General features: G+C 43.8%; 1 protein-coding gene across 2 annotated transcripts; it reads left to right on the forward strand.

Annotated features, from left to right (window-relative positions):
• The first annotated feature begins 781 nt into the window (after positions 1–781).
• tp73 (tumor protein p73) lies at positions 782–27,215 on the forward strand. Of its 2 annotated transcripts, XM_056302195.1 has the most exons (11): positions 788–1,024; positions 16,767–16,953; positions 17,329–17,444; positions 18,501–18,610; positions 19,924–20,066; positions 20,627–20,715; positions 21,380–21,507; positions 21,998–22,152; positions 22,467–22,599; positions 26,382–26,475; positions 26,811–27,215. In XM_056302195.1, exons 1-11 carry the CDS (start codon positions 803–805, stop codon positions 27,213–27,215), a joined length of 1,782 nt encoding a protein of 593 aa, XP_056158170.1. In that variant the 5' UTR covers positions 788–802. The 2 variants fall into 2 exon arrangements, with proteins under 2 accessions (XP_056158171.1, XP_056158170.1); XM_056302196.1 differs by lacking the exons at positions 21,998–22,152; positions 22,467–22,599 and having other exon boundaries at positions 782–1,024.

Consider the following 27,215-nt stretch of genomic DNA (forward strand, 5'->3'; position numbering starts at 1 on the left):
TAAGATGTGTTCATTCATCCTCATGCTTGTTGTGCGTGTGCACATGCAGCACATGTGTGCTGACATATTAGCCAGGGCCCCACAGAATATCATGTGTACATTGACAGGCATGTCCCCACACACCCACTTCAGTGCTGCAAATCTTCTCCAGCAGAGCAGAGGACAAGAGGCGAATGGCAGGCAATTAGGAAGAGCACAGATTATGCCAGTGTTTTACAACTCAACTCAACTCATAGCCTTGAGGGGATATGGTGGGGAACTCACAGATACCCCTGCCCACTTGCTCTCTATGCGCTTTCTCACTCTCTATCATGCTCTCTCTCTCTCTGTAACACACACACACACACACACACACACACACACACACACACACACACACACACACACACACACACACACACAAACACACGTATGCATACACTTTATCCCATAAAACATAATCAGATCGATGTGCACATTGAAATTGATGCAAAATTAAATGCACATGTCCAACAATTCTCACCTGTTTGCATTGATACAGTGAAACACACATGCACAGACACACACACACACACACACACACACACACACACACACACACACACACACACACACACACACAGACTACCAAGAACTCCCACTCTGAATGTAACCTGACCTCCCTCAGAGCTTCCAAGCCTCAATCTCTCCAACACCTTTACCTGTGTCCTCCCTCTCCCTCTCTCCCGTGCTCTCTCCCTCCTCCCTCTTTTCTCCTTGCCTCTCTCTCTCTCTCCCTGTCTCTCCCTAACCCCAGTCCCAGTACAACTTGCTGAGCAGCAGCATGGACAGCCTGGGGAGCCGTGCTGCATCTACCAGCCCCTACAGCTCGGAGAACGCCTCCTCCTCAGCCGTGCCCACGCCCTCGCCCTACTCCCAACCCAACTCCACCTTCGAGGGCCTGTCGCCGGCTCCAGCCATCCCCTCCAACACCGATTACCCAGGGCCTCACACCTTCCAGGTGTCCTTTCAGCAGTCAAGCACCGCCAAGTCTGCCACATGGACCGTGAGTACACAGATTTACCTGGGCTTGGTGTGCTGGGTGAGAGAGAGCGAGAGAGAGAGAGAGAGAGAGAGAGAGAGAGAGAGAACATAGGTGAGAGACACTCATTCTCTGTCTTTGGATGAATCCCTCTTCTATGTCTTTATCACGGTCACACACACACAAAGACATAACATAACTCACACACACACACACACACACACACACACACACACACACACACACACACACACACACCTCCATGCACAAGCCAGCACATGTACAGGCGTGTTGTGCAGGAGAGAAAGTAACGGATCATTCAGTGGGCTGTCGTCTCCTTTCTCTCTCTTTCTTTCTCTCTAGCCCTGTCTTCTACCTCCCTCTCTCTCTCTCTCTCTACAGAGATGTATTCTTATCACGTCCTGTTCTTAAGTCCCAGTCTAGAAGTAGGGTCAGCAGAGATTTTGCTCTACTGTCCACATTATTGTTATCATGATATTATTTTTCCCCAACACTTTTTCTTGTCACTTTTCTCATGAGAAGTTCAATATTGGATTCAAAATTTAGTCTTTCACCTCTAGCACTCATTGAAGGCAGACAGACAGACAAAAAGAGACTGAGAAAGATAAAGGCAGGAGTTCAATGACAAGAGAAAAAGAAAGAAGAAAGAAAGAAACAGAAAGAAATAAAATGAGGGAAAGACAAGAAAGAGCATTATCTTGCTTTAAAGTAGTGTTTGTGCATATTGCACACTTGAACAATTTAGAGAGCAGGTAGTCAAGAAGGCCAAACTTAAGATATAATAGTTTGCATACTCCTACCATTCCTCTACATTTTCTCTCTCTCTCTCTCTTTTTTTTTTTGGACCCCCCCCCCGCCTTTTACTCCTCAATTATATACGGCCAATTACCCCACTCTTCCGAGCCATCCCAGTCGCTGCTCCACCCCCTCTGCCGATCCGGGGAGGGCTGCAGACTACCACATGCCTCCTCCAATACATGTGGAGTAGTTACCAGCCGCTTCTTTTCACCTGACAGTGAGGAGTTTCGCCAGGGGGATGTAGCGCGTGGGAGGATCCCGCTATTCCCCCCAGTTCCCCCTCCCTTCCGAACAGGCGCCCCAAACAACCAGAGGAGGCGCTAATGCAGTAACCAGGACACATACCCACATCTGGCTTCCCACCCACAGACACGGCCAATTGTGTCTGTAGGGACGCCTGACCAAGCCAGACGTAACACGGGGATTCGAACCGCCTTCCCCCTGTTGGTGGCATTTTCTCTCTTTTTGACACTTATTCTATGCTGATTTGGCCAAGTTACCTAAAAGGCTTTGGTTGTATAGAAGTGCATAACGGATTCTTTTCCAAATTTCAGAAAATAAAGGTACGATATGGAATATTGAATTGAATACTGTAATAATTACATAATAATTCTGCAATAGTATACATATAAAAATGAAAATAATCATCATCATGAAAAAAGGGTCATGAAGAGGCAGAAAAAAAATGAATGTTGTCTGCCAAGGCTTTCTGTGAAAAGGTGATTCAAAAGATACCAGTGATTTTATATACCTTACATCTGGGTGGGTGGGAGGTTCCACAGCCCCAGGGGCCCAGATTTACCAAAAAAAAAAAAAAATACCCCAGAGGACCCCTCTTAATGATATCAGGTTGCACACTTGCTTATAGCAGCCTATGAGATGTGGCTAGTCAGTAAACTTAGTCAAACTTGAAAAAGTAATGACTGAACTATCTAAGCAAAAGAATGAAACCAAACCCTGCAAAATGGGCCTGATTTGGAAATGTGGTGTGACTTTTCATCAAGAACCAGGCAGCAGAGTCCTGTGCATCATATTTTGTCTGTTTCATGCACGTGTACCAGAGAATCTAGTAGCTCTTATCCCATAGGTAGAAACCCTATGAAAACATGACTAATGTGCGCTCACTGTCTCACTGGAGAAAGTCTCAATCAAATGTAAAGGATCTCTTGTGTTTCACACCTTATTATTCAACACAGACAAAAAGGCCGACGAAGCAAAATGAAAATTCAAGTTTTTGATTCCATTAAAATGCAGAGTAGTGGGCATACAGGGAAAAAATAGAAATAAGGAATAGCGGGTAACATGAACACACACACACACACATGCACACATGCACACACAAACATATAGCTTGATGGAGATTCCAGGTATTTCTTGAGAGTTGGGTGAAATGGGAGCTGTGTAATTTGTCTTGGACCAATGAGAAGTCTTCTGCTCAAAAGGAGTAACCTCTGACTGTCAAACAGTTGACCCCTGTGAAACAGGAGACAAACTACATTTCCTTTACCGTGTGTGTGTGTGTGTGTGTGTGTGTGTGTGTGTGTGTGTGTGTGTGTGCACGTGTCTGTGTGTTAAGGAGGAGGGTCCTCCTTCTTTACGGCTGTGTTTGTCGAAAGTAATCATGCGTGGTAGGGCTTCTTTACTCAGCGCTCAGTGATGTAAGGGGATCCTTCTCCGGCCGCTGAAGTGGTGGTCTTTGACCCTCTCTCTTTCTTTCACTGGCTCTATCTCGATCACCCTCTGGTCTCAACACACACGCATGGCTGTCACCTTTGGCGCCTAAAGCTCTGCTCGGTCCTCTTCCAAAATATGTCGGCCATCTCCCTTCTTTCTCTCTCTTGACTCCATTCTCTGACTCAGGCGTTTCTCACACCCACACTGGCATGCATCCAAGGACCTTTTGACCAGAGAAAATTTGACTAAATTGCCTTATTTAGCAATTAATTCAAACACGGAAAAACTGGTATTATTGCTGATGGGCGATTTCAACACTATGTTTCTGGAGACAAATAACGTTTGCCAAGGCGTAGACATGTTTCAACACATTCATTATCCAAATTCATGCTCTCCTCTTATCAGCTGTGGTTCGCAAAATTGGCAGCTTGAAAACGATCAATTAGCAATGAGCACGAAGACAGAAATAGTGTCTCCAGCATATGATCTATATCAGGCTGCCTAGCTGTCTTGACTGTTGGTAAGCCAGTAGCATTCGGCTGAGCAGCAAGCTTTTATTTTATGTCACTGTTTGAACAAAGACGTCGCGATCACCTGACGGTATGGACTGCCACACACCTTTTAGTGAAAAGGATGAGGCAGCAGAGACAAGAAGTATTCGGGGGGAGGCTGTGATTATTCAGACGGCTGTGCCCTCATAAAACAGTATGTAAGCAGAGGCAGGTAAACTGCTATCGGCTTTTATGAAGCCCACTGTAACGACTTGTCCCAGTCGTACAAACCTGGTTATATGACATGCAAAGTGCAAGCTACACTCACTGGCCACTTTATTAGGTACACCTTCCTAGTACCGGGTTGGACCCCCTTTTGCCTTCAGAACTGCCTTAATCCTTCGTGGCATAGATTCAACAAGGTACTGGAAACATTCCTCAGAGAGTTTGGTCCATATTGACATGATAGCATCACGCGGTTGCTGCAGATTTGTCGGCTGCACATCCATGATGCGAATCTCCCGGTCCACCACATCCCAAAGGTGCTCTATTGGATTGAGATCTGGTGACTGTGGAGGCCATTTAAGTACAGTGAACTCATTGTCATGTTCAAGAAACCAGTCTGAGATGATTCCAGCTTTATGACATGGCGCGTTATCCTGCTGGAAGTAGCCATCAGAAGATGGGAACACTGTGGTCATAAAGGGATGGACATGGTCAGCAACAATACTCAGGTAGGCTGTGGCGTTGACACGATGCTCAATTGGTACTAAGGGGCCCAAAGTGTGCCAAGAAAATATCCCCCACACCATTACACCACCACCACCAGCCTGAACCGTTGATACAAGGCAGGATGGATCCATGCTTTCATGTTGTTGACACCAAATTCTGACCCTACCATCCGAATGTCGCAGCAGAAATCGAGACTCATCAGACCAGGCAACATTTTTCCAATCTTCTATTGTCCAATTTTGGTGAGCCTGTGCGAATTGTAGCCTCAGTTTCCTGTTCTTAGCTGACAGGAGTGGCACCCGGTGTGGTCTTCTGCTGCTGTAGCCCATCTGCCTCAAGGTTCGACGTGTTGTGCGTTCAGAGATGCTCTTCTGCATACCTCGGTTGTAATGAGTGGTTATTTGAGTTACTGTTGCCTTTCTGTCAGCTCGAACCAGTCTGGCCATTCTCCTCTGACCTCTGGCATCAACAAGGCATTTTCGCCCACAGAACTGCTGCTCACTGGATATTTTCTCTTTTTCGGACCATTCTCTGTAAACCCTAGAGATGGTTGTGCGTGAAAATCCCAGTAGATCAGCAGTTTCTGAAATACTCAGACCAGCCCGTCTGGCACCAACAACCATGCCACGTTCAAAGTCACTTAAATCACCTTTCTTCCCCATTCTGATGCTCGGTTTGAACTGCAGCAGATCGTCTTGACCATGTCTACATGCCTAAATGCATTGAGTTGCTGCCATGTGATTGGCTGATTAGAAATTTGCGTTAACGAGCAGTTGGACAGGTGTGCCTAATAAAGTGGCCGGTGAGTGTATATTGAAGTGTAATCTTAGATACTCCAGAGTGTCTTCCCTTGTCTAATGGGGAAATTTATCAGATTATAAAGAGGTCCCGTTCCATTTAATTCCTTTTATTGTCCTGACAGGCCACCGTTTGGCTAGACCAACACAAAACGGTGTCTTCATATATAACAGCTATCCAGTAGTGGAAAACATACAACAGCGTAAAAAATCCCCGTCGAAGAAAAAGGAGAAAAGGTTCTCCGTACTGTGCAGCATAGCATGGCCTTTATATGCCATATAATTCAGTATGACATTTTCTTATATGTCTTATATGTGTTTGACCTCCAGTATTGCTTGGGTAGACCTGAATAGCCCAAAACCCATTGAGAATGTGAGGAAATGCCTGTAAATAGTTTTTTTGTTTGTTTGGTTTTTTTTTTGTAATGGTGCACCTTCTGCAAGGATGGAATCATGCCCAAGATTGTTTGACTAAGATTCATTTTAAGAAATTGTGTTAATGGCATCTGGATAGCATGGCAGTCTATTCCGTTGCCTACCAACACAGGGATCGCCATTTCGAATCACCGTGTTACCTGTGGCTTGGTTGGGCGTCCCTACAGACACAATTAGCCGTGTGTGTGGGGGGGCAGGAGCCAGCTGTGGTTATGTGTCCTGGTCGCTAAACTAGCGCCTCCTCTGGTCGGTCGGGGTGCCTGTTAGGGGACGAGGGAGAACTGGGGGTAATAGTGTGATCTTCCCACGTGCTATGTCCCCCTGGTGAAACTCCTCACTATCAGGTGAAAAGAAGTGGCTGGTGACTCCACATGTATGGGAGGAGGCATGTGGTAGTCTGCAGCCCTCCCCGGATTGACAGAGGGGGTGGAGCAGTGACTGTGACGGCCCGGAAGAGTGGGGTAATTGGACGGTTACAATTGGGGAGAAAAAGGAGGGAAAATCCAAAAAAAAGAAATTGTTTAACTGTACATTGACGCAGTAGTCTGTCTGTCGTATGTTGCTTCATCACATTTTATGGAAAAAAGTACCAAAAGCAAGGAGGCCTGTTCCAGAGCAATGTTTGTCAATGCTATGTAGAGCCATATAATATATGAGCCAATGGGCAAACTGTCTTTTCTTTTGGCACTAGCTTTGGTTACTGGACAATGTCTCTTCAACCTGATTGAAATCATTCTGATGAGACATTCCACCTGAACTGTTTACATGAACTATAGTGATCTGATAAGATGTGTGTTTACATGCCCCAAACCATTTAATCAAAATATAACTTTTTTGACATGTGCAAAGTGATTCAGCCTGCTGTGAAACATCTAATCTGCCGGAAATATAACAGAAGAAGAAGAAGAGGCGGTCCCGCTTGTTAATACAATTTACAGGGTGGACCCACATTGTGTCCTGGGAAGAGTATTTGCATTCATCTTTACAAATGCTTGTTTGAACAATTCATTTTTTTGAGCCTTTCGACCATCAAGGCATTCAACAGTCCTTAAATCTTTTAAGGTCTCCGACAAAAAAGTTGTATCAGCCACAGACGAGTTTTGTTGTGCTACCGCCATGTTTCTGTCCCTCCTCTGAAACTTGTTCACGTCACCTAATGTCACCCCCATGTGGGGCAAAGGTGGTTACATGAGGAATTTTTATTCTGGCTGGGCTATTATTCTGGTTATTAGTGGAATATTTTAGAGTCTGTATAAACACAGCTACTAATACCATGTCAGCATGTCATTTATGAAGTGTCAATCTGGAAAAGAAAAGGAGACTTCAGCCAGGCGTCGGAAGGGGCTACTTCAAATAGGAGGGGATTCCAAAAATATTACAACAGGGCGTGTGTGTGTGTGTGTGTGTGTGTGTGTGTGTGTGTGTGTGTGTGTGTGTGTGTGTGTGTGTGTGTGTGTGTGTGTGTGTGTGTGTGTGTGTGTGTGTGTGTGTGTGGTATTGTGTTTAAATAGGCATCTCGACAAAGGAAAACTGTGGACCAGAGTGACACAATTGTATTTAAGGAAGAGTTAACATCTCAGTACTGTTTTTGTGGCCTCAGGCAGTGCAGTGGGTAATGTCATAGGGGCATATTGACTGCAGCTATTTAGCAGTACATATTTACCTGCCTCTGCCCATCACCCTCCATATCTCTCTCTCTCTATCTATCTATCGCTCTATCTGTCCCTTTCTCCCCCCCCCCTCTCAGTTTCTCTCAGTCTCTCGTTCTCTCTCTCTCTCTCTCTCTCTCTCTCTCTCTCTCTCTCTCTCTCTCTCTCTCTCTCTCGCTCGCTCTCTTCCTCTCTGTCTGCACAGTAAGTACGGGTGGAGGTGGTACGGGGCTTTAGGAGATTAGCTGGGTAAAAACAAAGGCTCCTTTGGAGAAAGGCTTTTGTTTCTTCCTGCTATCTGCTTGTTCACTGTTGCATAAAAAGCATTCCACAATAAAACCCCTGTTCTCCAAGCTGTCAACCTGCATGATTGACAGGAGTCATGGCTCAATCCGTGGCTGCACGCTGCTGGCCAAGAATTAAATCCACACCTTCTTTTACATGCTAAATTATACAATACAATACAATAGAAGACAATAGAAGACAATAGAATAGAATTGTACACCCCCCTTCTTGATTGTATTTTACCAACATAAAAACCATCCAACGCAATGCTAAGCCAGTCTATTATGGTCGCTCTCTTCATCCAACGCCCACCCCCACCCCACCTCACTCCTGCCCCGTTAGCACATGATGGTGCATTACATGTAACAGCCCCAAGTTTGCCTCAGTTTCCACCAATATCGACATGTTCAGAAATGAGATCTAACAACTGATGTCTATTTTTTTGCCCAGTAACCAACCCAGTTTCTATATGTTATCTCATATATGTTGAAGTCTATGTAGGAAGGGGGTGGAGCCGGGTGGGTGGTGGTTGGGAGTGAGGGAGACAGGTCAGAGCACGCTTTGTGCAGCGGCTTGTCAGAAGCTTTTCTTCCCAGCTATTAGTCTCTCTCCGTCAGGACACAGGTCCCAACACGCCACACCCAACGCCTCCCTCCTCTCCCTCTCCATGCATCATCCACAGCCCGGCTGCCGCCTGCCTGCTGGCCCATCAGTAAAGCCGAGAAAACACACACTTGATAATGAAACATTTTTCACAAATATGTTTACAGACATGTCTGTATGTTTCATGGGCAAATAAATCTACACATAACCTGTAACCGAGCTTGTGCACATGGTTCTGGATTTGTATTGTGTTTCTTTTTTTTCCTAAACTGTTCAGCTGTCTTTCACAGACAATTGTCATATGAATTTGCTTAATTTCAGTCATGCATGGTTATAATTTAATTTTTAACCCAGTTGTACATTTTTAAAGAGTAGGATACACTAATGGTAAAAATGTTTAATCGGGGGGGGGGTAACAGTAGCTCACGATACAATACTATCATGATAGTTGCCCATGATAACAATGGTATAACGATGGTATCACGATGCAGCGATTCTGCGATACTCAATACAGTGCAAGACAGTCATCTACAATACATCATGATATCTGTGAAACTGATGAAAAAAAATATGCATAAAAAGGCAAAAAGCAGGAATTATGTATTTATTCACAGAATTTGACAATTGAGATGAAACAATATCCAACAAAGTGCATAGAGTCTTAGCTTAGTGCCTCTTTAACACACACACACACACACACACACACACTGACTGCAGCATGTCCACGTGTGCCATCATTCCAATGTAATTTAAAATTCCCCAGCAATTTGATTCCTCTTTTTATTCTTTAAATTTCTGTATATGTTGCTGTTGTTTGAGTTTGACTGATAAAATTAAAAATGTAATAAGAATTTGGCGCCAGTGTCTCAGTAACATATCACAAGAGGAAATGTTAGGATATATTCCAGTACTGATATTTTGTCCCACTCCTATTCATCACAGGGGTGTTTCTAATTTCTGATTTATTTTGTTGCATCACTTGAAAATCAGGTAAGCCATCTAAAATAAACCTTAGATTTATTTGCCATTGACCAACGTAACAGTCAAATTTAACTGTTTGAAAAAGATTTTACTTAAGGTTTCACCGCTCAGTGGTCCTGGATCTGTAGATAAATGACTGAGAACTGATTTTATAAAGTTGATTTATTCTATAAAGAAGGTTAATGCTTTGTATTTTTTTCATAGTAAATTCCCTCAATAGATAAAAAGCTTAGAAGCCTACAGGATTGACATCATGGCACACAGTGCTAGCTGTCCATTGTCAAAATTAGCTCAGTACTCCCATAATGCATGAAAGAGGCATGTCTTTATGCATGCTCAATAATCAAGGTAAGGACATTCCCATAAAGCTGAATCAGTTCATCTGGACACAACGTTTATTGAGAGAAACGTTTCATCACTCATCTAAGTGACCTCTTCAGTCTAATCAATCAGTTTCATGTTAATGGTCACGGCAATTTGCATATGAAACTGATCGTTGGTTTCAGTCGTTATGCCACTGTATTGTTTATTAGGGTGGGGGTACCTGCAGTCAGTTTAGACTGAAGAGGTCACTTAAATGAGCGATGAAATGTTTCACTCAATAAACGGTGTATCGAGATGGACTGATTCACCTTTCTGAGGCATGAAAGAGACAGTTAAACAATGCCATAACCATATTAGATCACATTACTAACAACTTTCCGCATTTGGTATATTACATTTGCTGTCGCTCAACTCTATGAATGTGATATTTGGTCTCAGAGGAGACTGAGCTTGAAATTGCTCGGTGAGGTCATTCATTCATTCATTCATCTTCAGCCGCTTCTCCGGAGTCAGGTCATGGTGGCAGCAAGCTAAGTAGGGCACTACAGACGTCCCTCTCCCCAGCAACGCCCTCCAGCTTCTCCTAGGGGATCCCAAAATGTTCCAAGGCCAAATTGTACATGTAGTCCCTCCAGCGAGTTTGGGTCTACCCCAGGGTTTCCTCCCAGTTGGACGTGCCCAGAAAACCTCCAAAGGAAGGTGCCCAGGACGCATCCTAATCAGATGCCTGAACCACCTCAACTGGCTCCTTTTGACACAAAGGAGCAGCGGCTCTACTCCAAGCTCCCTCCAGATGTCCGAGCTCCTCATGCTATCTCTAAGGCTGAGCCCCGACACCCTACAGAGGAAACTCATTTCAGCCGCTTATATCCAAGAGCTCACCCTTTCGGTCACTACCCAAAGCTCATGACCATAGGTGAGGGTTGGAACAAATATTGACTGGTAAACTGAGAGCTTTGCCTTCCAGCTCAGCTCCCTCTTCACCACCATGGTCCGGTACAACGTCCGCATTACTGCTGATGCTACACCAATCCACCTGTCAATTTCCTGCTCCATCCTACCCTCACTCATGAACAAGATCCTGAAATACTTGAACTTCTTCACTTGAGGTAACAATTCATCCTGAACCCGGAGGGAGCAATCCACCAGTTTCTGGTAGAGAGCCATGGCCTCAGACTTGGAGGTGGTGACTCTCATCTCGGCCATTTCACATTCAGCTGCAAACCACCCCAGTGCATGCTGGAGGTCAGGTTCTGATGAAGCCAACAAAACCACATCATCTGCGAAGAGCAGAGATGCAATTCTGAGGTTCCCAAAATAGACACAGTCCTCACCTTGGCTGTGCCTTGAGATCCTGTCCATGAATATCACAAACAGAACCGGAGACAAGGGACAACCTTGGCGGAGTCCGACACCCACTGAAAACGTGTTTGACTTTGTGCCAAGAATGCAAACATAGCTCTAACTTCGGTTATACAAGGACTGTATGGCTTGTAGCAACTGTCCTGGTACCCAATACTCCTGTAATACCCCCCTCAGAGTGCCCTGGAGAACATGGTCATAAGACTTCTCCAAGTCCACAAAACACATGTAGACTGGCTAGTCAAACTCCCATGGCCCCCTCAGCACTTCCGCAAGGGTAAAGAGTTGGTCCGTTGTTCCACGGCCAGGACAGAATCCGCATTGTTCCTCCTGGATCCGAGGTTTGACAATCAGTCGGAGCCTCCTTTCCAGCACCCTAGAGTCGACTTTCCCAGGGAGGCTGAGCAATGTGATGCCCAGATAATTGGAGCGCACCCTCCGGTCTCACTTTTTAAATATGAGAACCACCACCCTAGTCTGCAACTCCAGAGGTACTGTCCCTGACCTCCACATGACACTGAAGAGACGTGTCAGCCAAGACAGCCCAACAATGTCCAGAGCCTTCAGCATCTCAGGGCGAATCTCATCCACACCCGGCGCCTTGCCACCGAGGAGCTTCTTCACTACCTCAGAGAGCTCTGCCAGGGATATGGGTGGGGCTTTCCCCTGAGTCTTCAGACTACCCCTCCACTAAGGAGGAGACCCATGCAAAAACACAGTCATGCTAATATGATGCTATTGAAGCAATACAGTGTAGTTCAGTATTAGTCGCTTATTGATTACATGCCTGATGATTCTGAATCAGCACTTCAGCAATCTGATGGTCAGGAGGGTTAAACAAAGTGTATACTATCTGCATCTATCTATTCCTCAAAACTATGAACTGCAGCTCATGTCAAGAACCTGCTTTGAATAGATGTTTCCCATTTCAAAAGTCACTTTGGCAATGAAAAAAAAACAGTCTGCACGGTGAGCAGCTGACAAAATGATTTTAAGGCCCTGTTGGACACTGAGCCCAGGATAACTTCACTAGATTCACAAATCTGATTATTATACAATTCGAGTTCATTTGTAGATGTTATCAAAGATTTTAGGTGCAGCAGGGTTAGTTTCAAGTTTAGATGGAGACTTTCGGCACTCCAAGCCAGAGCCTAGAGCCTAGATTTCAACTTTCGAGATTTTCCAAAGACAGCAAAAACAGTAATTATCAGCACTTCAAAGATATTGTGGGAAATTTTCCAAGGCAGAAATAAATTTCCATATGTTTTTCAGTGGAATTTCTCATCTCGTGGATGATCAAATATGATTAAAGGGGAGGAGGGTGTAGGTGTCCGACACTCTGTGTGTGTGTGTGTGGTGTGTGTGTGTGTGTGTGTGTGTGTGTGTGTGTGTGTGTGTGTGTGTGTGTGTGTGTGTGTGTGTGAGTGAATGCGTTTAAACATATTTGGACAGTTAAGCGACTTTGCGGCGGGCAAGCCACCGCTTGTGTATATGGATGACGGTCTGGCAATTATCACTCTGTCTCTAGGAGCCTGTCGGGGCCTGTCTCCACTGGTCCACCACACTAGATGGGGAAGGAAGGGATGGATGGAAGGATGGATGGATGATTTGATTTTTTTTTTTTGCCTTAACCTCACTGTTTTAAACCCAAGCCTTTACTTTAACATGAAACTTAACATCTTGATGCATGCTCAATAACCCAGGTAAGATAATCAAAGAAGGTTGAATCAGTTCATCTGGATACAAACGTATCCAGATGAACTGATTCAACCTTCTTTGATCATCAGAACGTAAACCCCACAGAGTGCTTGAGAGTCGTTGTCTATCATTAACCCGAGACACCAACGAAAAAGATATTTCTTGTGCTTGTAAGGACTCAAGTGAAACACGCTGGCTGACTGCTAAAGGAAGGGATCAATGTGTCTTCTGTCTCATCTTATGTCTTCCTCTAAGAACCATACTCCTTCTTTCTCTCTAAGTCTAGCCATCAAGTATTTGCCCTGACCTATGTCTTTCACCACGAGACTGAACAGTTAAATGTTTATTTTCTATCTATTCTTTTCATTTCCAGATTCTTGTTGTCACTTCTTCTTTTGTGTTGCACTGCTGTGAGCTGGGAGAAATGAAATATCATTTCTTTTGTGCATGCAAGTACATGAATGAGATGACAATAAGTTGTTCCTGAATTGTTCCTGATTCCTTCTTCTTCTTTTTTTGTCATTCTGCCTTTCTCAAAATACAACAGAGTAGCCTATCTTTTCAAATTGTTTTCCTAATTGTCTTCCTCTCTATTCATCCACCCAACCGTATGTCGTTAGACGAGGCCCAGCTTACCCCAGCATGTATAATCTGTAAAGGCAAATATACATGCAATTTTTCATATCATTTGTGACTCTAATTTATTGATGAAGAGAGCTGGAGGAGGTCTTTGTATAGCAAAGTGAGTGTGCTTGTGCGCGTGCACGTGCACGTTGTGCGCACACGTTTGAGTGTGGACGAGTTGAGACGTCTCCCATGGCGCACAGCTGCACCCAGGAAGACAGAAAACAGCAAAAGAGATTTACGACTTTCCTGTTCCCTTAAGTCGGGACTCCGTTCTACCACATTACCAAGTCACCAAACCACGGAGCCCATGAAAAAGAGGCCCGCAACCTGTCCAAGGAACACATTATAAAATATATATCGACAATTTATCGTCATTCAGTCAAACGTGTCCTTATCATTTCTGAATATCTGGTAGGCACAGATGGAGCCAATCAGATTTGAACAGAAGTGAAGGTGCAACTAGGCTTGGACAACACATTTTCTGTAATCCGATGTCCATGATGTATCTCCTGCATAGTTTGAAAAAAATATTCATAAGACAACCAGCAACACGTGTGGCATTCAGTTACACCAACCATTACTGTTAAAATGCACTTACACTGGGTTTGGTTGTTTGAAAAGCGAAGGCAATAACGAGCAAATGATGTCAGTGGTTGTGATCACAGTGAAGAGCAAACTAACATATCGTCACCTTCTTAAAATAATGGCCTAAGTCATATTTTCAAGTTTTTCAAAAAACAGAATAAACTGACAAATTTTGTTTCAGTTTCAGTTTATTCTGTTTTTTGAAAAACTTGAAAATATGACTTAGGCCATTATTTTAAGAAGGTGATGATATTAGCTTTAAATGAGTGATGCTGCAGGTTAAGTCCCCGGGTTCGTGAGTATAATTGAATCTGTATGGCTGGGCCTTGTTTTAGGAGATTATTTATTCATGGTATGGATGGGCTGTCAGGACTTGTCAGGGTAAGTTTGGTGGGAAACAGTGATGCTGTGTACAAGCATTTATTTTGTCCCTGAAGCAATGCTCAATGCAAGATGTGTGTGTGTGTGTGTGTGTGTGTGTGTGTGTGTGTGTGTGTGTGTGCCTGTATGTGTGAGGGGGGCTTAGTAACGGTGTCACAACAAGTATTCAGGTGGTTGGTGTTGGGTTGACTAAGGTAAGGTGGTTTGCTGGGAGAAGCACTATCTCTCTAACCATCCACCCCTGAGAGGCTTAAGATGTCTGGTAGGCGGGGCCTCGTCTCAACAGGAATTTGAAATTTGGGATCTCAGGGTGCGGTGATAGATGGATGAAAGAAGTATTATACGTACTTTTTTTTTTTGGCCATCGATGGCCTGGCTTTACTGTTGTGTCTCTTTACTGTTGTGTTGCTGCCGGGCAATAATTCAATATTATTATCGACGTTCAGTAGTATTATATCAGGATGACACTGGGATATTGTCCTATCACGACATACAATTTTGTTGTCTGAATTATTGATGGAAATCTATTGGTTAAAATTTCTCCCAAAATGAGGCCTGAAGTATTTGAAGGAGTTAATTTTGGTTTAAAGCAAATTTTTGAAAGCTAATTTTGGTTTGATATTATGCTTTACATGTCTGAACACTTCAACGTGATAAACTTCATTTGGATTCTTAAACATGGTATATTTGCATATGCTAGATGATATCATGATATAGCGACACTGTATAACATTTGATTTAATTTCCGTGATATATTTCACTGGTCTCTTCTAGCCTGGTTAGACACTCATATACATAGAGGATGACAATCAAGTTTTGACACGTTTACTGAATGAGCGATACAAGGATGTGTGTTACCTCACATCATCGGACATAATTAGCCTATCTAACCAGTAATACCTCACAAATACTGGTAAAATTATCCTTAAATCTGCTATATCCATGCCTTTGTCGTACAGTGGTGTATACCAACTATATATGAAACTATGTACCAACTATGTGCTTTGGCATATCTCAGAGTTAACACTAGGATGCCCACTGTTCACATAGGGTACAGTCATGCCGCAGGGCACCTGGTTGCATTTTTAATTCAGGCTCATTGTAGCAAGTCCACACAACACAACTATCTCCTCGATTTTCCTGGAAGGTCCCATTCTGATGTCCTCAGGAGGATTTTTGAGATTTCGTGATAGTGTTGGGGCATGTTTAGACTTTTTCATCCCTTGTTATGGTGTCTTTTAGAAGCATCTGAAACGGCATATCATAAATGTGCATGTGCTCGCGCTCACACACACACACACACACACACACACACACACAAAGGTAGGGGGTGTGCCAGCAATCAGTGAAAGCAGATGTGTTTATCAGACAACGTAAAGTCCACTTTTTACCATCCATAAAGCCCTACAGGTTATTAAGCAGAAGTTATGGAGCCATGCGTCACTGTAGACCAGCTGTGCAGTCATCGGTTTACCTGAATTCAAAATGACCGAGTCCAATTCAGAGGACGTGCTGACAAGTGGCTGACGGACACATGCAGAAGTGTCCATCAGCATAACCACAAAGACACACACATTGTTTTTACTCGTTTATTCTTTTGAACTTGTGTGTCTGCCCTACCAGCTGTAACATCTCACATTTCTAACGTTACCACAGTGGCCGCAACGCCAGTCTGCTGGATAATAACGGTTCATTCATTCTAACAACGGCACGGCGGTCATTACCTCCACAACTTGGAATCAAATTAACTTTTGAGTTTTACACCCCCTTGTGTGTGTTTTCCCTCATATTTCAGATGGCTCGATTTGTTCTCCAGTCATGATGAATTTACATGTGATGGTTACAGCGTCCATGTTTTTTCCTCCTCAGAGTAATCACTCACTTTTTTTGCCTGTTTTGTCTGCGTACATGTTTTCCCCTCCCTTTTTTTGCATCTTGAATTATTCATTACACACACAACAATCTGCATTCCCTAAATATCAAATGTTCCACATTGGTAAACAAATTTTACCCACCAGTGTAGCAATCCTCGAGCTATATGCCTCTCCCAAGCATCCCAGCATTTAATTCGATTAAAGATACAGTAACAAAACTGGATTTTTCACAAAGGGGGGGGGGGTTCTATAATGGCCATTTACTCATTCTGTTCATCCTATGCACACACACACACACACACACACACACACACACACACACACACACACACACACACACAAGCATGACTCTAACTCTGTGTGTGTATATGTTTGTGTGTGTGTGTGTGTGTGTGTGTGTGTGTGTGTGTGTGTGTGTGTGTGTGTGTGTGTGTGTATGTCCTATCCAGTACTCTCCCTTGCTGAAGAAGCTCTACTGCCAGATTGCCAAGACATGCCCCATCCAGATCAAGGTATCCTCCTCCCCTCCGCATGGCAGCATCATCCGCGCCATGCCCATCTACAAAAAGGCTGAGCATGTCACGGAGGTGGTCAAGCGCTGCCCCAACCACGAGCTGGGACGTGATTTCAATGACAGTAAGGCAGCCCACATGTTCACTCTTTGTTTCTGGATGACTGCACTTCATGCGTTACTTTAAAGGGGGATTGCATGGAAAAATGCCGTTTGTTTTTCATTTTCTGCAAAAAAATGAAACCCCAGAATCTGCATTGTTGTTTCGCCAGCTCTGAGTTATGAAATATGTGGAGCTACTATGGATATTTTTAATCAAGATTTTTTAGCTTTGAATGAATGACAATTTGGCTTGGTTTCAGTCATAAGCACAAAATGTTAGGTGCATGGCCTCTTTATTAACGAGACTTCCCCGTCTGTTGTGTCTGTGACGCTTTGGTTCAACTAACCCACCCACCTCTTATCCATAATCTATTCCCCCCTCTTCAATCATCCCCAAGGCCAAGCAGCTCCAGCCAGTCACTTGATCCGGGTGGAAGGGAACAACCTCTCCCAGTATGTGGATGACCCTGTCACAGGCAGGCAGAGTGTCCTGGTGCCCTATGAGGCCCCACAGGTGAGTGGATCATCCACTAGATTATATATGTAGATGCAGAACGGGTCAGAATGGGTCATCTAATCTATTGCTTTATCGTGTCTTTCCCCTATGGATGGCGATGTGCTTATATAATAACAATAAATTAAACTTATATAGCACTTTTCTGACACTCAAATAGTGCACATAGATAACATTGACACTAACACACACACACACACTCTGAACCTAAAAACCCAAGTTATTTAACTCTATATAAATGTATAAAATTCCTACAATCAACTTTAAGCATAAGTTACAAAAACTTTTTTGACTTTATGGTAAAGCACATTAAATGCATAACTTCAGGATGTTTAATGTCACATCACATTTTTTAGGGTGATGATCGAAACACAATAGCTGAGGATACGCCAAGTGTCTTTACAGTTCTTTCCATAAAACAGTCATTGTTAGCCTGTGAGCTCATAGGAAGCATCTGAATATAAAGACGCCAATGATGCCGTACAAGTTCAAACAGGCACGAGCGTGAACTCATCAAGGCTGCGATTGCACCCCACGAAATTATTGAGACATGCACAGGAGCCTCTCACACGACGATGCATCTCAACACTTCCCCCTGCTGGTAGATAAGTAGAACGTTCGAGTCCCGCAGGCGGAATAGGTAATGAATAGCAACAATATGGGGAGAATTAACACTGGGGGGGAATTATAAAAATTCATTTGAAAATAAAAGCCATGTTTTTGGACTGTAGAAACCTACTTCATAAAGCCCTTTTTAAGACATTCAAATACCTTTGATACTGATGATTTTGCTTTTGAATATTTGATAGCAGACTCATATTAGCATATGTTAGCAAATAAATTGAGATTAGTTGGAGCAAGAATGCCTGTGATTTTTCTAGAGAAGTGCGTTCTGACGTCATTTACAAAAGAAACATCAGCATTCGTTTACATCAACAGGAACTGAGGTCAGAATGATGTTTGTGCATGTGTGTGCGTGTGTGTGTGTGTGTGTGTGTGTGTGTGTGTGTGTGTATGCATATTTTTAAGCAGCGACTTTGGTTTTGTTTGCCTCAGGTAGGGACAGAGTTCACCACCATCCTGTACAACTTTATGTGCAACAGCAGCTGTGTGGGGGGCATGAACAGGAGGCCCATCCTCATCATCATCACCTTGGAGACTCGGGAGTAAGTACACAACACCCGGTCATTCACATGTCGAGAATGTAAGGCTGTTGTTGGGAGTCAACACAGTGGGACACTTTGACATTGACTGTCTTTCTGCTTCGTTGGTTTATAGATAACAAAGATCACATCGACGTGAACATCACACGGACACCCCAACTTTTCTAACGAGTTGGACAACTGCCTTATTTCCCTCTCTAAAGTCACACGTCATTGCTAGAGTGACAAATTCTTTACAAATTGAGCTTTGCAAATTCAATTACAACAAGTTGGACACCAGTTTAATACAGTGACATTTGTAAGGAGTTCCCCAGCAGTTCTCGATACTTTGTCACTTACTTTCTTTTATTTCTATGCACCAGAATCGGTTTAACTGCATGAGTAAGACTTGACATGCAACTTATTTTTGTCATAATGCTGGACTATTCCAAATAGTGCAGGTACAAACAGAGACAGGTCTGTCTGAGTGACTGGTGCATTAGCATCTCACCAATCTACAAAGTACATAGATACATACTCATGGGACACGACGGAAGGATACCTACATACAGTGCAATGCATTTATGGGCCATAGTCAGAAAAATAAGTCTGTATATACAAATGTTGATATTCTGAATCTATGGGAGCATTTTGGCTTATTGTGTGTATGCTGCTCTAGTGGAAAGTTTAGTCATTCGGTCAGTAGTGCACTGACCCAGGGTGATGATGAGTACGTAGTGCTGCCCAATAAGAGGTGCAAGAAATGATCCAGGGCATCCAGGTGGCGTGGCGATCTATTGCGTTGCCTACCAACATGGGGATTGGCGGTTCGAATCCCCGTGTTACCTCCGGCTTGGTCGGGTGTCCCTACAGACACAATTGGCCATGTTGGGGGGCAGGGACTGTATGTGGGTATGTGTCTGGTCGCTGCACTAGCACCTCCTCTGATCGGTTGGGGCACCTGTTCGGGGGGAAGGGGGAACTGGGGGGAATAGCGTGATCCTCCCATGCGCTACATACCCCTGGCAAAACTCCTCACTGTCAGATGAAAAGAAGCAGCTGGCAACTCCACATGTATCGGAGGAGGCATGTGGTAGTCTGCAGCCCTCCCTGGAGCAGCAGAGGGGGTGGAGCAGAGATTGGGAAAGCTCGGAAGAGTGGGGTAATTGGCCGGATACAATTGGGGCGGAAAAAAAAGGGGGGGGACCCCAAAATAAATAAATAAATGATCCAAAACCTACAGTGAAATAAACAGGTTACTTGACCAACAAGTTAACTTCATCAAGGCTTGGTCGACAAAGTATAAGCATCATTTAAGACTGCTATCCTTCCTGCAGCGGACAGGTGTTGGGCAGAAGGTCATTTGAAGGTCGGATATGTGCTTGTCCGGGCCGAGACCGCAAGGCGGATGAGGATCACTACAGAGAACAACAGGCCCTGAATGAGAGTGTGGCCAAAAATGGCAACACCAACAAGCGCAGTGAGTTACCTACTTCTTACCCTTCTGACAATCTCAAATAAAGTCCATTGATTTTGAACAAAAGTGTCCAGAAGAAAAAACTGAGATTTTATATCCCATTGTCAAATGGAATACCTTTTTTGTTATTGTTCATTGCACTGTACTAAAATGATCCAAATTTAGTTTCATTACTTGATTCTAATGCTAGAACAAATATATATATATATAATGTAACCCTAGTCCTCACCATTCAGACATGTTTAAAAACCTCCTGGGAAATGAACACGTCAGAAATAGAACATTTCCACTTATTAAAGGGTTTTTTAGGATTGCACAAAAAGTCTGGAAAGCATGGGAAAACCTTGTTTAATCCTGACACACTATGCAGTCAGTGCAGTCCGTGTACCCAGTTGAAGACCCGGTGTCATCTCACATATTGTGAAAGGTGTTTTGTTATTAAGGACGATCTACAGAGTGACAGTGAAAAAAGTATAGAATCTTAAAATGGTAAATAAGATCATAAATGAGTGGTAAATAAGAACTGACTATGTTGATATTGATGTTGTTGCTTTCATCTGCAGACTTCAAACAGACCCCACAAAATATTCCCAGTTCAAATATTAACATGAAGAAGAGACGACATGGAGAGGAGGAGATTTACTATATTCCTGTAAGAGCATTTTACTCATTTTGGGGGGTAACATGATAAGTAGGCCTAACACTAACATAAAAACATAGAAATGCATGTCTTTTGGTTCATGCACACTATTTGTCTAACTCCTGCATCAATCTATTTCCCTGATGTATGTTGTTCAGAGCTCATGAGGTCCAGGCTGATTTAATGAGGATTTTATAAGGACAAAACAAACCAACCCCAGGTTGCTGAGTGGAAAGATTAACAGACATTCAATGAGAAATCAAAGTAGCAATAAAACAGTACCTAACAGGGAAAATGGGACTAGCTAAACAGAACTAAATTGGATGGGACAGCATCTGGGCCAAACATGTGGTAGGAATCAAAGCTACTCGCTAAAAAATCTAAAACATTAAGAAATTTCACCTTACAGTAATAAAGCTGTGAAATAAGACATTTATGAAAGAAACATCATCCCAGAATGAAAGTACAACTCTGTTTAAACAAGAAAACACAGGGGGGGAAAACAAGGATGCTGCAATTGAGAGGCCTCCTCCAGGCTTCCTTAACATGGGCCGGTGTCAGTCATCTCAACTCAAAACACCTGGAGGCTTGGGCTAGGAGGAAAAATCCAAACGAGTAACAAAACCAGGAAGCAGGAGGAGTGTGTGAAATGTATAAATGTAATGTTTGTGTGCAGGTGCGTGGAAGGGACAACTTTGAGCTGCTGATGAAGATCAAGGACAGCCTGGAGCTGGTGGAGCTGGTGCCCCAGCCGCTGGTGGACTCCTACAGGCAGCAGACACAGCAGCAGCTGCTGCAGAGACCGTGAGTCCGCTCGGCACACACACACACACACACACACACACACACACACACACACACACACACACACAGCCACGTGAGTGTGGCGCATCTATAAATAACAGACGGAATTGTACCAAACCCCTGTACAGTTCACACACACCGACGCACACACGCAGGTTAACAACTGATTCACTCCAATAGACTCATTCAGCCTGAACATCCTGTTTCTCAACTGAAAGAGAAACTGACATACAAGTTCATGAGTTTAAGAAGAAAATAGACAAGACAGTAGCCATGCAAGTACTTGAGGGATGTATGGGGAAAAGGGATTGAGGGAGCTGAAAGAGAAAAATGGAGAAGAGGTGAAAGTGAGAAGTACACACACACACACACACACACACACACACACACACACACACACACACACACACACACACACACACACACACACACACAAACAGTAATTTACTGAAAATTCTCCAATCTCTACAACTCCCTATTCTCTCTCCAGGAGTCACATAGCATCTCCCTCCTCCTACTCTCCGCTGTCCAACATGAACAAGCTTCATGTCCATGGAGGCCTCAGCAAACTGCCTTCAGTCAACCAGCTGGTGGGGCAACAGCCCCAGCAAAATCCTACTGTCCCTACCACCATGGCCCATATGGGTAAGTGTGTGTCCGTGCATGCCCGAAGAGGGGCAGCAGGCCCCTAAGGCAACCACAACCATGATCCTTTGGTGCTGTCGTGAGTGTAGAGTATATTGTATGAGATTTAGCCTAAATTAATGCGTTTATATCTTGTTTCTCACAGGACAGTTTATTTACAGGGTACTTTATAGAGCGGCGAAAACATCAACTCTCAACTGTTGTTATGTCACTGCCAACAGAGCCTAGTGATATCACTACTATGACAATGCTGTTAAAATTGTCTCTCCTTATCTTAGTGTTACCATACCACTTCCTTTTCTCCTTCCCCTCAGGTACCAACATGCACAACAGCCACCATATGCAGTCCAATGGTGATATGAATGGAGGCCACAACAACCAGCCCATAATGTCCGCCTCCCATTGCAGTCCACCCCCTCCATATAACCCTGACCCCAGCCTCGTCAGGTACCTCACCCTCCAATGACACTCCCTCTTTCTCCCTCCGTTAAGAAAAAAGGCAAGCAGCTAATAGAAGGCATAGTTGTTGGGTTGGACAACGAAGATTTTGCTTCCTGAACACTTTTGGGTGTCTTTTATGGATTTTGGGCTGCTGATCACGCAAATCACTTTGAAATTATCCTATCACATACCGTTTTGTAGATATAACCTATTTTTGTGATTTCCCATCATAGTTTAAGTCTAGCAGTATATTGCCCACAAAGCAAGCTGTTTTGGTCAGTCCACGCATGCCTGGGCGTGTAGTCAGTGTACTCAGTGTAGGTGCTATGTAAATGTTGTCTTACACATACATGCCTGGGCATGCTTAGTCAGGTTAGACGCTGGCAGACAGGCTATGAAATCTGCTCACATTTACAGATGCTGTTTGGACACATGCTGATACACATGTTCTTCAGACAATAGCATCGTGAGTATACTTAACAATAGGATTTATTGTCTTCAGGAAGATTTAATAGTGCAGAAATGTCTCATCAATGTTGCAACAGCTGTGACACATTCTCTTACATCTGTGGCGAGTATACGCTTAAGGCTCAAAGACGCACCATGACTGTACTTATTAAGAAAGTTTATGAGTTCTACTTCGGATGTAAAATTGGTGGCCAAGAGAAACCCCTGGCTCCTCACATTTGTTGTACAACATGTGCAGTCACCCCAAGAGCCTGGCTCAGAGGTACTTGGAAGTCAATGCCATTTGCAGTACCAATGATATGGCGAGAACAGAAGGATCACATGACAGACTGTTACTTCTGTCTGACCAATGTAACTGGCTTCTCTACTAAAAATAAGAAATCTACTGAATACCCCAGTCTGACTTCAGCCATGAGATCAGTGCCACATGATGACAGCTTGCCACTACTGAAGCCACCAGAGACATGGAGCCTAGATGAGGCAGATGAAGATGCCACAACGCATGAACCAGATGTGGAAAACGACACTGATCCAGATGTTGAACCCTTTATGCCTGGTTATCCTCATCTGACAACACAGCCATGATTAAATGACCTGGTCAGGGACTTAGAACTGTCAAAAGCTAATACAGATCTACTTGGTTAAAGACTGCAAGGATGGGGTTTGCTGTCACCAGGTACATAAATTTCTATCTTTCGGAACCATCAAGACCATTTGACACATTTTTTTACACAGGTTGACAACCTCTGATTCTGCACTGAAATTGATGGATTGTTAATGGCTTTGGGTTGTGTGCATGACCCATAACAATGATGTCTTTTTATAGATTCGTCAAAGTTAAGCCTGAAAGCTGTCCTGTTAGACAATGGCAATGTCCACCCTTCAGTACCCATTGGCTATGCAGTACACATGAAAGAAACCTACAATAACATGGAAATGTTGTTGAAACACATACAGTACAACAATTATGACTGGAACATCTGTGGTGATCTAAAAGTATTGACACCTCTACTAAGAATGCAGCTCGGTTATACAAAGTACTGTTGTTTCCTTTGTGAATAGGATAGCCGTGCTAAAGAGTCACATTACATTAAAAAGAACTAGGGCATCCGGGTGGTGTGGCGGTCTATTCCGTTGCCTACCAACATGGGGATCGCCGGTTCGAATCCCCATGTTACCTCCAGCTTGGTCGGGTGTCTCTACAGACACAATTGGCCATGTCTGCGGGTGGGAAGCCGGATGTGGGTATGTGTCCTAGCGCCTCCTCTGGTCGGTCGGGGCACCTGTTCGGAACTGGGGGGAATAGTGTGATCCTCCCACGTGCTACGTCCCCCTGGTGAAACTCCTCACTGTCAGGTGAAAATAAGCGGCTGGCGACTCCACATGTATTGGAGGAGGCATGTGGTAGTCTGCAGCCCTCCCCGGATCGGCAGAGGGGGTGGAGAAGTGACCGAGACGGCTCGGAAGAGTGGGGTAATTGGCTTGATACAATTGGGGGGGAAGGGGGGGAAATCCAAAAAAAAAAAAAGGACTGGCCGCTCTTGTCGACCCGACAAAGATATTTCTGCCCCCTCTTCATATAAAACTCGGATTGATGAAACATTTTGAGGAAGCAATGAACAAATAAGGTGATGGATTTCGCTATTTGAGACAGGTGTTTCCAAGAATAATTGATGCCAAGCTTAAGGAAGGCATTTTTGTTGGTCCACAAATCAGACAGGTCATCAATGAAAGGAGTTAGAAGATCTGCTAGTGGGAGCAGGGAAAATAGCATGGAAGGCATTTAAGGACGTTGTTGAGAATTTTCTTGGCAACTACAGAGCACCAAACTACATTGATATGCTTGACAACATGCTTAAAGCATACCAAACCATGAAGTGCAGCAGGTCATTGAAAATTAATTTTCTACATTCACACTTGGACTTTTTCCCTGCTGACCTTGGTGCAGTCAGTGACAAACATGGTGAAAGGTTTCACCAGGACATTGCAACCAGGGAAAAGAGGTATCAGGGCAACTGGAATCCATCAGTGCTGGCCGACTATTGTTGGACACTGACACGAGAGACACAAGATGCTGAGTACAAACGAAAATCAGCTGCAAAACATTTTAAGCTCAGTTGAACCAACACAATGTGTCAGCATCATTATGCAATTAAACAAGTTAAATTCAACCAAAGTTATTTTAACGTTTCTCCAAATTCCTACGTGATACAGCAAATCTGCAATGGTTTTTGTGTTCAGCTCGACATTGTCTATCATAAACCCTATTTTTTTTCAGGAAGCAAAATGTTCAGAAAAGTTTGTTGTCCAGTGACAACAAATTTGCCATATTGTTGCCAAAACAGGCAGTTTTGTCAAGTCAAACTGTTGGGGTAAAGAGCTGACGCAGAGTTTGAACAAATGGAATTGTGCTCTCCAATCAGAGTTTGATGTGAATACGGCTGCTGTGTTAGCTACCCTGGATTTCAGCTCTGGCTAGCTGCAATCTGTATCATATTGCATCCCATCCACACATTTATTCATGTATGGGAAATGACACAAAAACGTACTATACTAATACACAGCCCCAAAACATTGCACTACACTATGTGAGAATTTTGCTTAGGAAAATCCTTTGTTTATGTTTTCTAATATTACTTTTTTTTCATTTAAAAACATCTGAATTTTTTTTTCTAAGATACTGTGTAAGTACAGTTGCATTAACATTTGGTACTTTGTTCATGCAATTTTATCAGTTTTCGTCCATTTTCTTTTTAAGCTCCTAAGTCTCTAGATTGTTCTGTATATTAGATTGTACAGCCAGCTTCTCTTTTGTTTATATTGTATTTGTCCAAAACGTTTACATTTCATGTATTTGTAATAAAGTGTTTTCATCAAAACAAGAATGGCCTTATGGATCATTAATACAAATGCATGCATTGATGTCAATGATTTACAGTACTTCAATAAAACCTATCAGAATGTTCAACTAGGTTTAAGGCAGGACTCGTGATGAATTTTCTTAAACATGCTCTCTTGAAAGAAACTAAACAAATACAATCTTTTATTTTAGTTGTTTTAGTTATGGTAGAACTAATGATGGTGGTTGGGGGGGTTGAATGCGAGCATTGGCGAGGTGGCATAGCTGATCGCACAACAAACAGCTAAGCAAAAAAGTATTGACTACCTTCGTCATTTTAGCGTTGATCAAACAGAAAGTGCGTATCTACAGTAGATTTTTTTTCTTTCTTTCTGTTTGGCTGCTTTATCTTTCACCTTTTAGCTGTGTAGCTGCAGCACTGATGACAGTCTAAGCAGCCCCTGCTTTTTTCTCCATACAGTTTTTTAACCAGTCTGGGCTGTCAGTGCTGCATTGAATACTTCACCTCCCAAGGCCTTCAGACCATCTACCATCTCCAGACTCTCTCATTGGAGGTAACAGCTCCATCTTTGTCAACAGAATCTCATGATGCATTTGGAAGTCTAATGTCATCTAATATCACTTGGTGTCATCAGCTGACACCAAGTGTTGGCTATGTGGAGTCACTGCAATAGTGCCAAATGGTTGTCATAGTCGTATTTGGATCAAGTGCTGTTTTACTGCAGAGATCAATTACTCTTAGTTCTTTGTCATCATTATTCTGCTGGTTTACCCAAAGAGCCTCGTTTTCTCTCATTTACTGCCTTTTCCTGTTTTCACCCTTTCCTAACCTGAGTTCCCTTCCTTCTCCCAATGCTCTACCTTTGCCTCTCTCTCCATCCCCCCACAGGATCTGGGTGCGCTGAAGATCCCAGACCAGTTCCGCCTAGTGATTTGGCGAGCCCTGCAGGACATGAAGCAAGGCGCCCCCCTCCCTCCTACCCCCTCCACTGGACATCACCACGACTACCACGGCCAGCAGCTGCTTCGTTCCAGCAGCAACATGGCCGCCACCGCCATGGCAGCTATTGGGGCTGCCGGCGGGGAGCTCCAGCGTCAGCGTGTCATGGAGGCTGTGCACTTCCGCGTGCGGCACACCATCACCATCCCCAACCGACCGGCTGTTGTCGGGGCAACTGGGATGGCAGCAGCTGCTGATGAGTGGGCTGACTTCGGCTTCGACATGCCCGACTGCAAGGAGTCACGCAACAAGCACTCCATCAAAGAGGAGTTCATGGAGAGTGATGTACACTGA

This window comes from Lampris incognitus, chromosome 2 (genome assembly GCF_029633865.1).
Source record: "Lampris incognitus isolate fLamInc1 chromosome 2, fLamInc1.hap2, whole genome shotgun sequence".
Lineage (NCBI taxonomy): Eukaryota > Metazoa > Chordata > Actinopteri > Lampriformes > Lampridae > Lampris > Lampris incognitus.

Bases quoted from the DNA above. Each gene is read 5' to 3' on its own strand.
- tp73 (XM_056302195.1), top strand. From the start codon at position 803: ATGGACAGCCTGGGGAGCCGTGCTGCATCTACCAGCCCCTACAGCTCG. The intron at 1,025-16,766 runs GTGAGTACACAG...TGTCCTATCCAG, and splicing joins CCAAGTCTGCCACATGGACC to TACTCTCCCTTGCTGAAGAA. The intron at 22,153-22,466 runs GTAAGTGTGTGT...CCTTCCCCTCAG, and splicing joins TACCACCATGGCCCATATGG to GTACCAACATGCACAACAGC.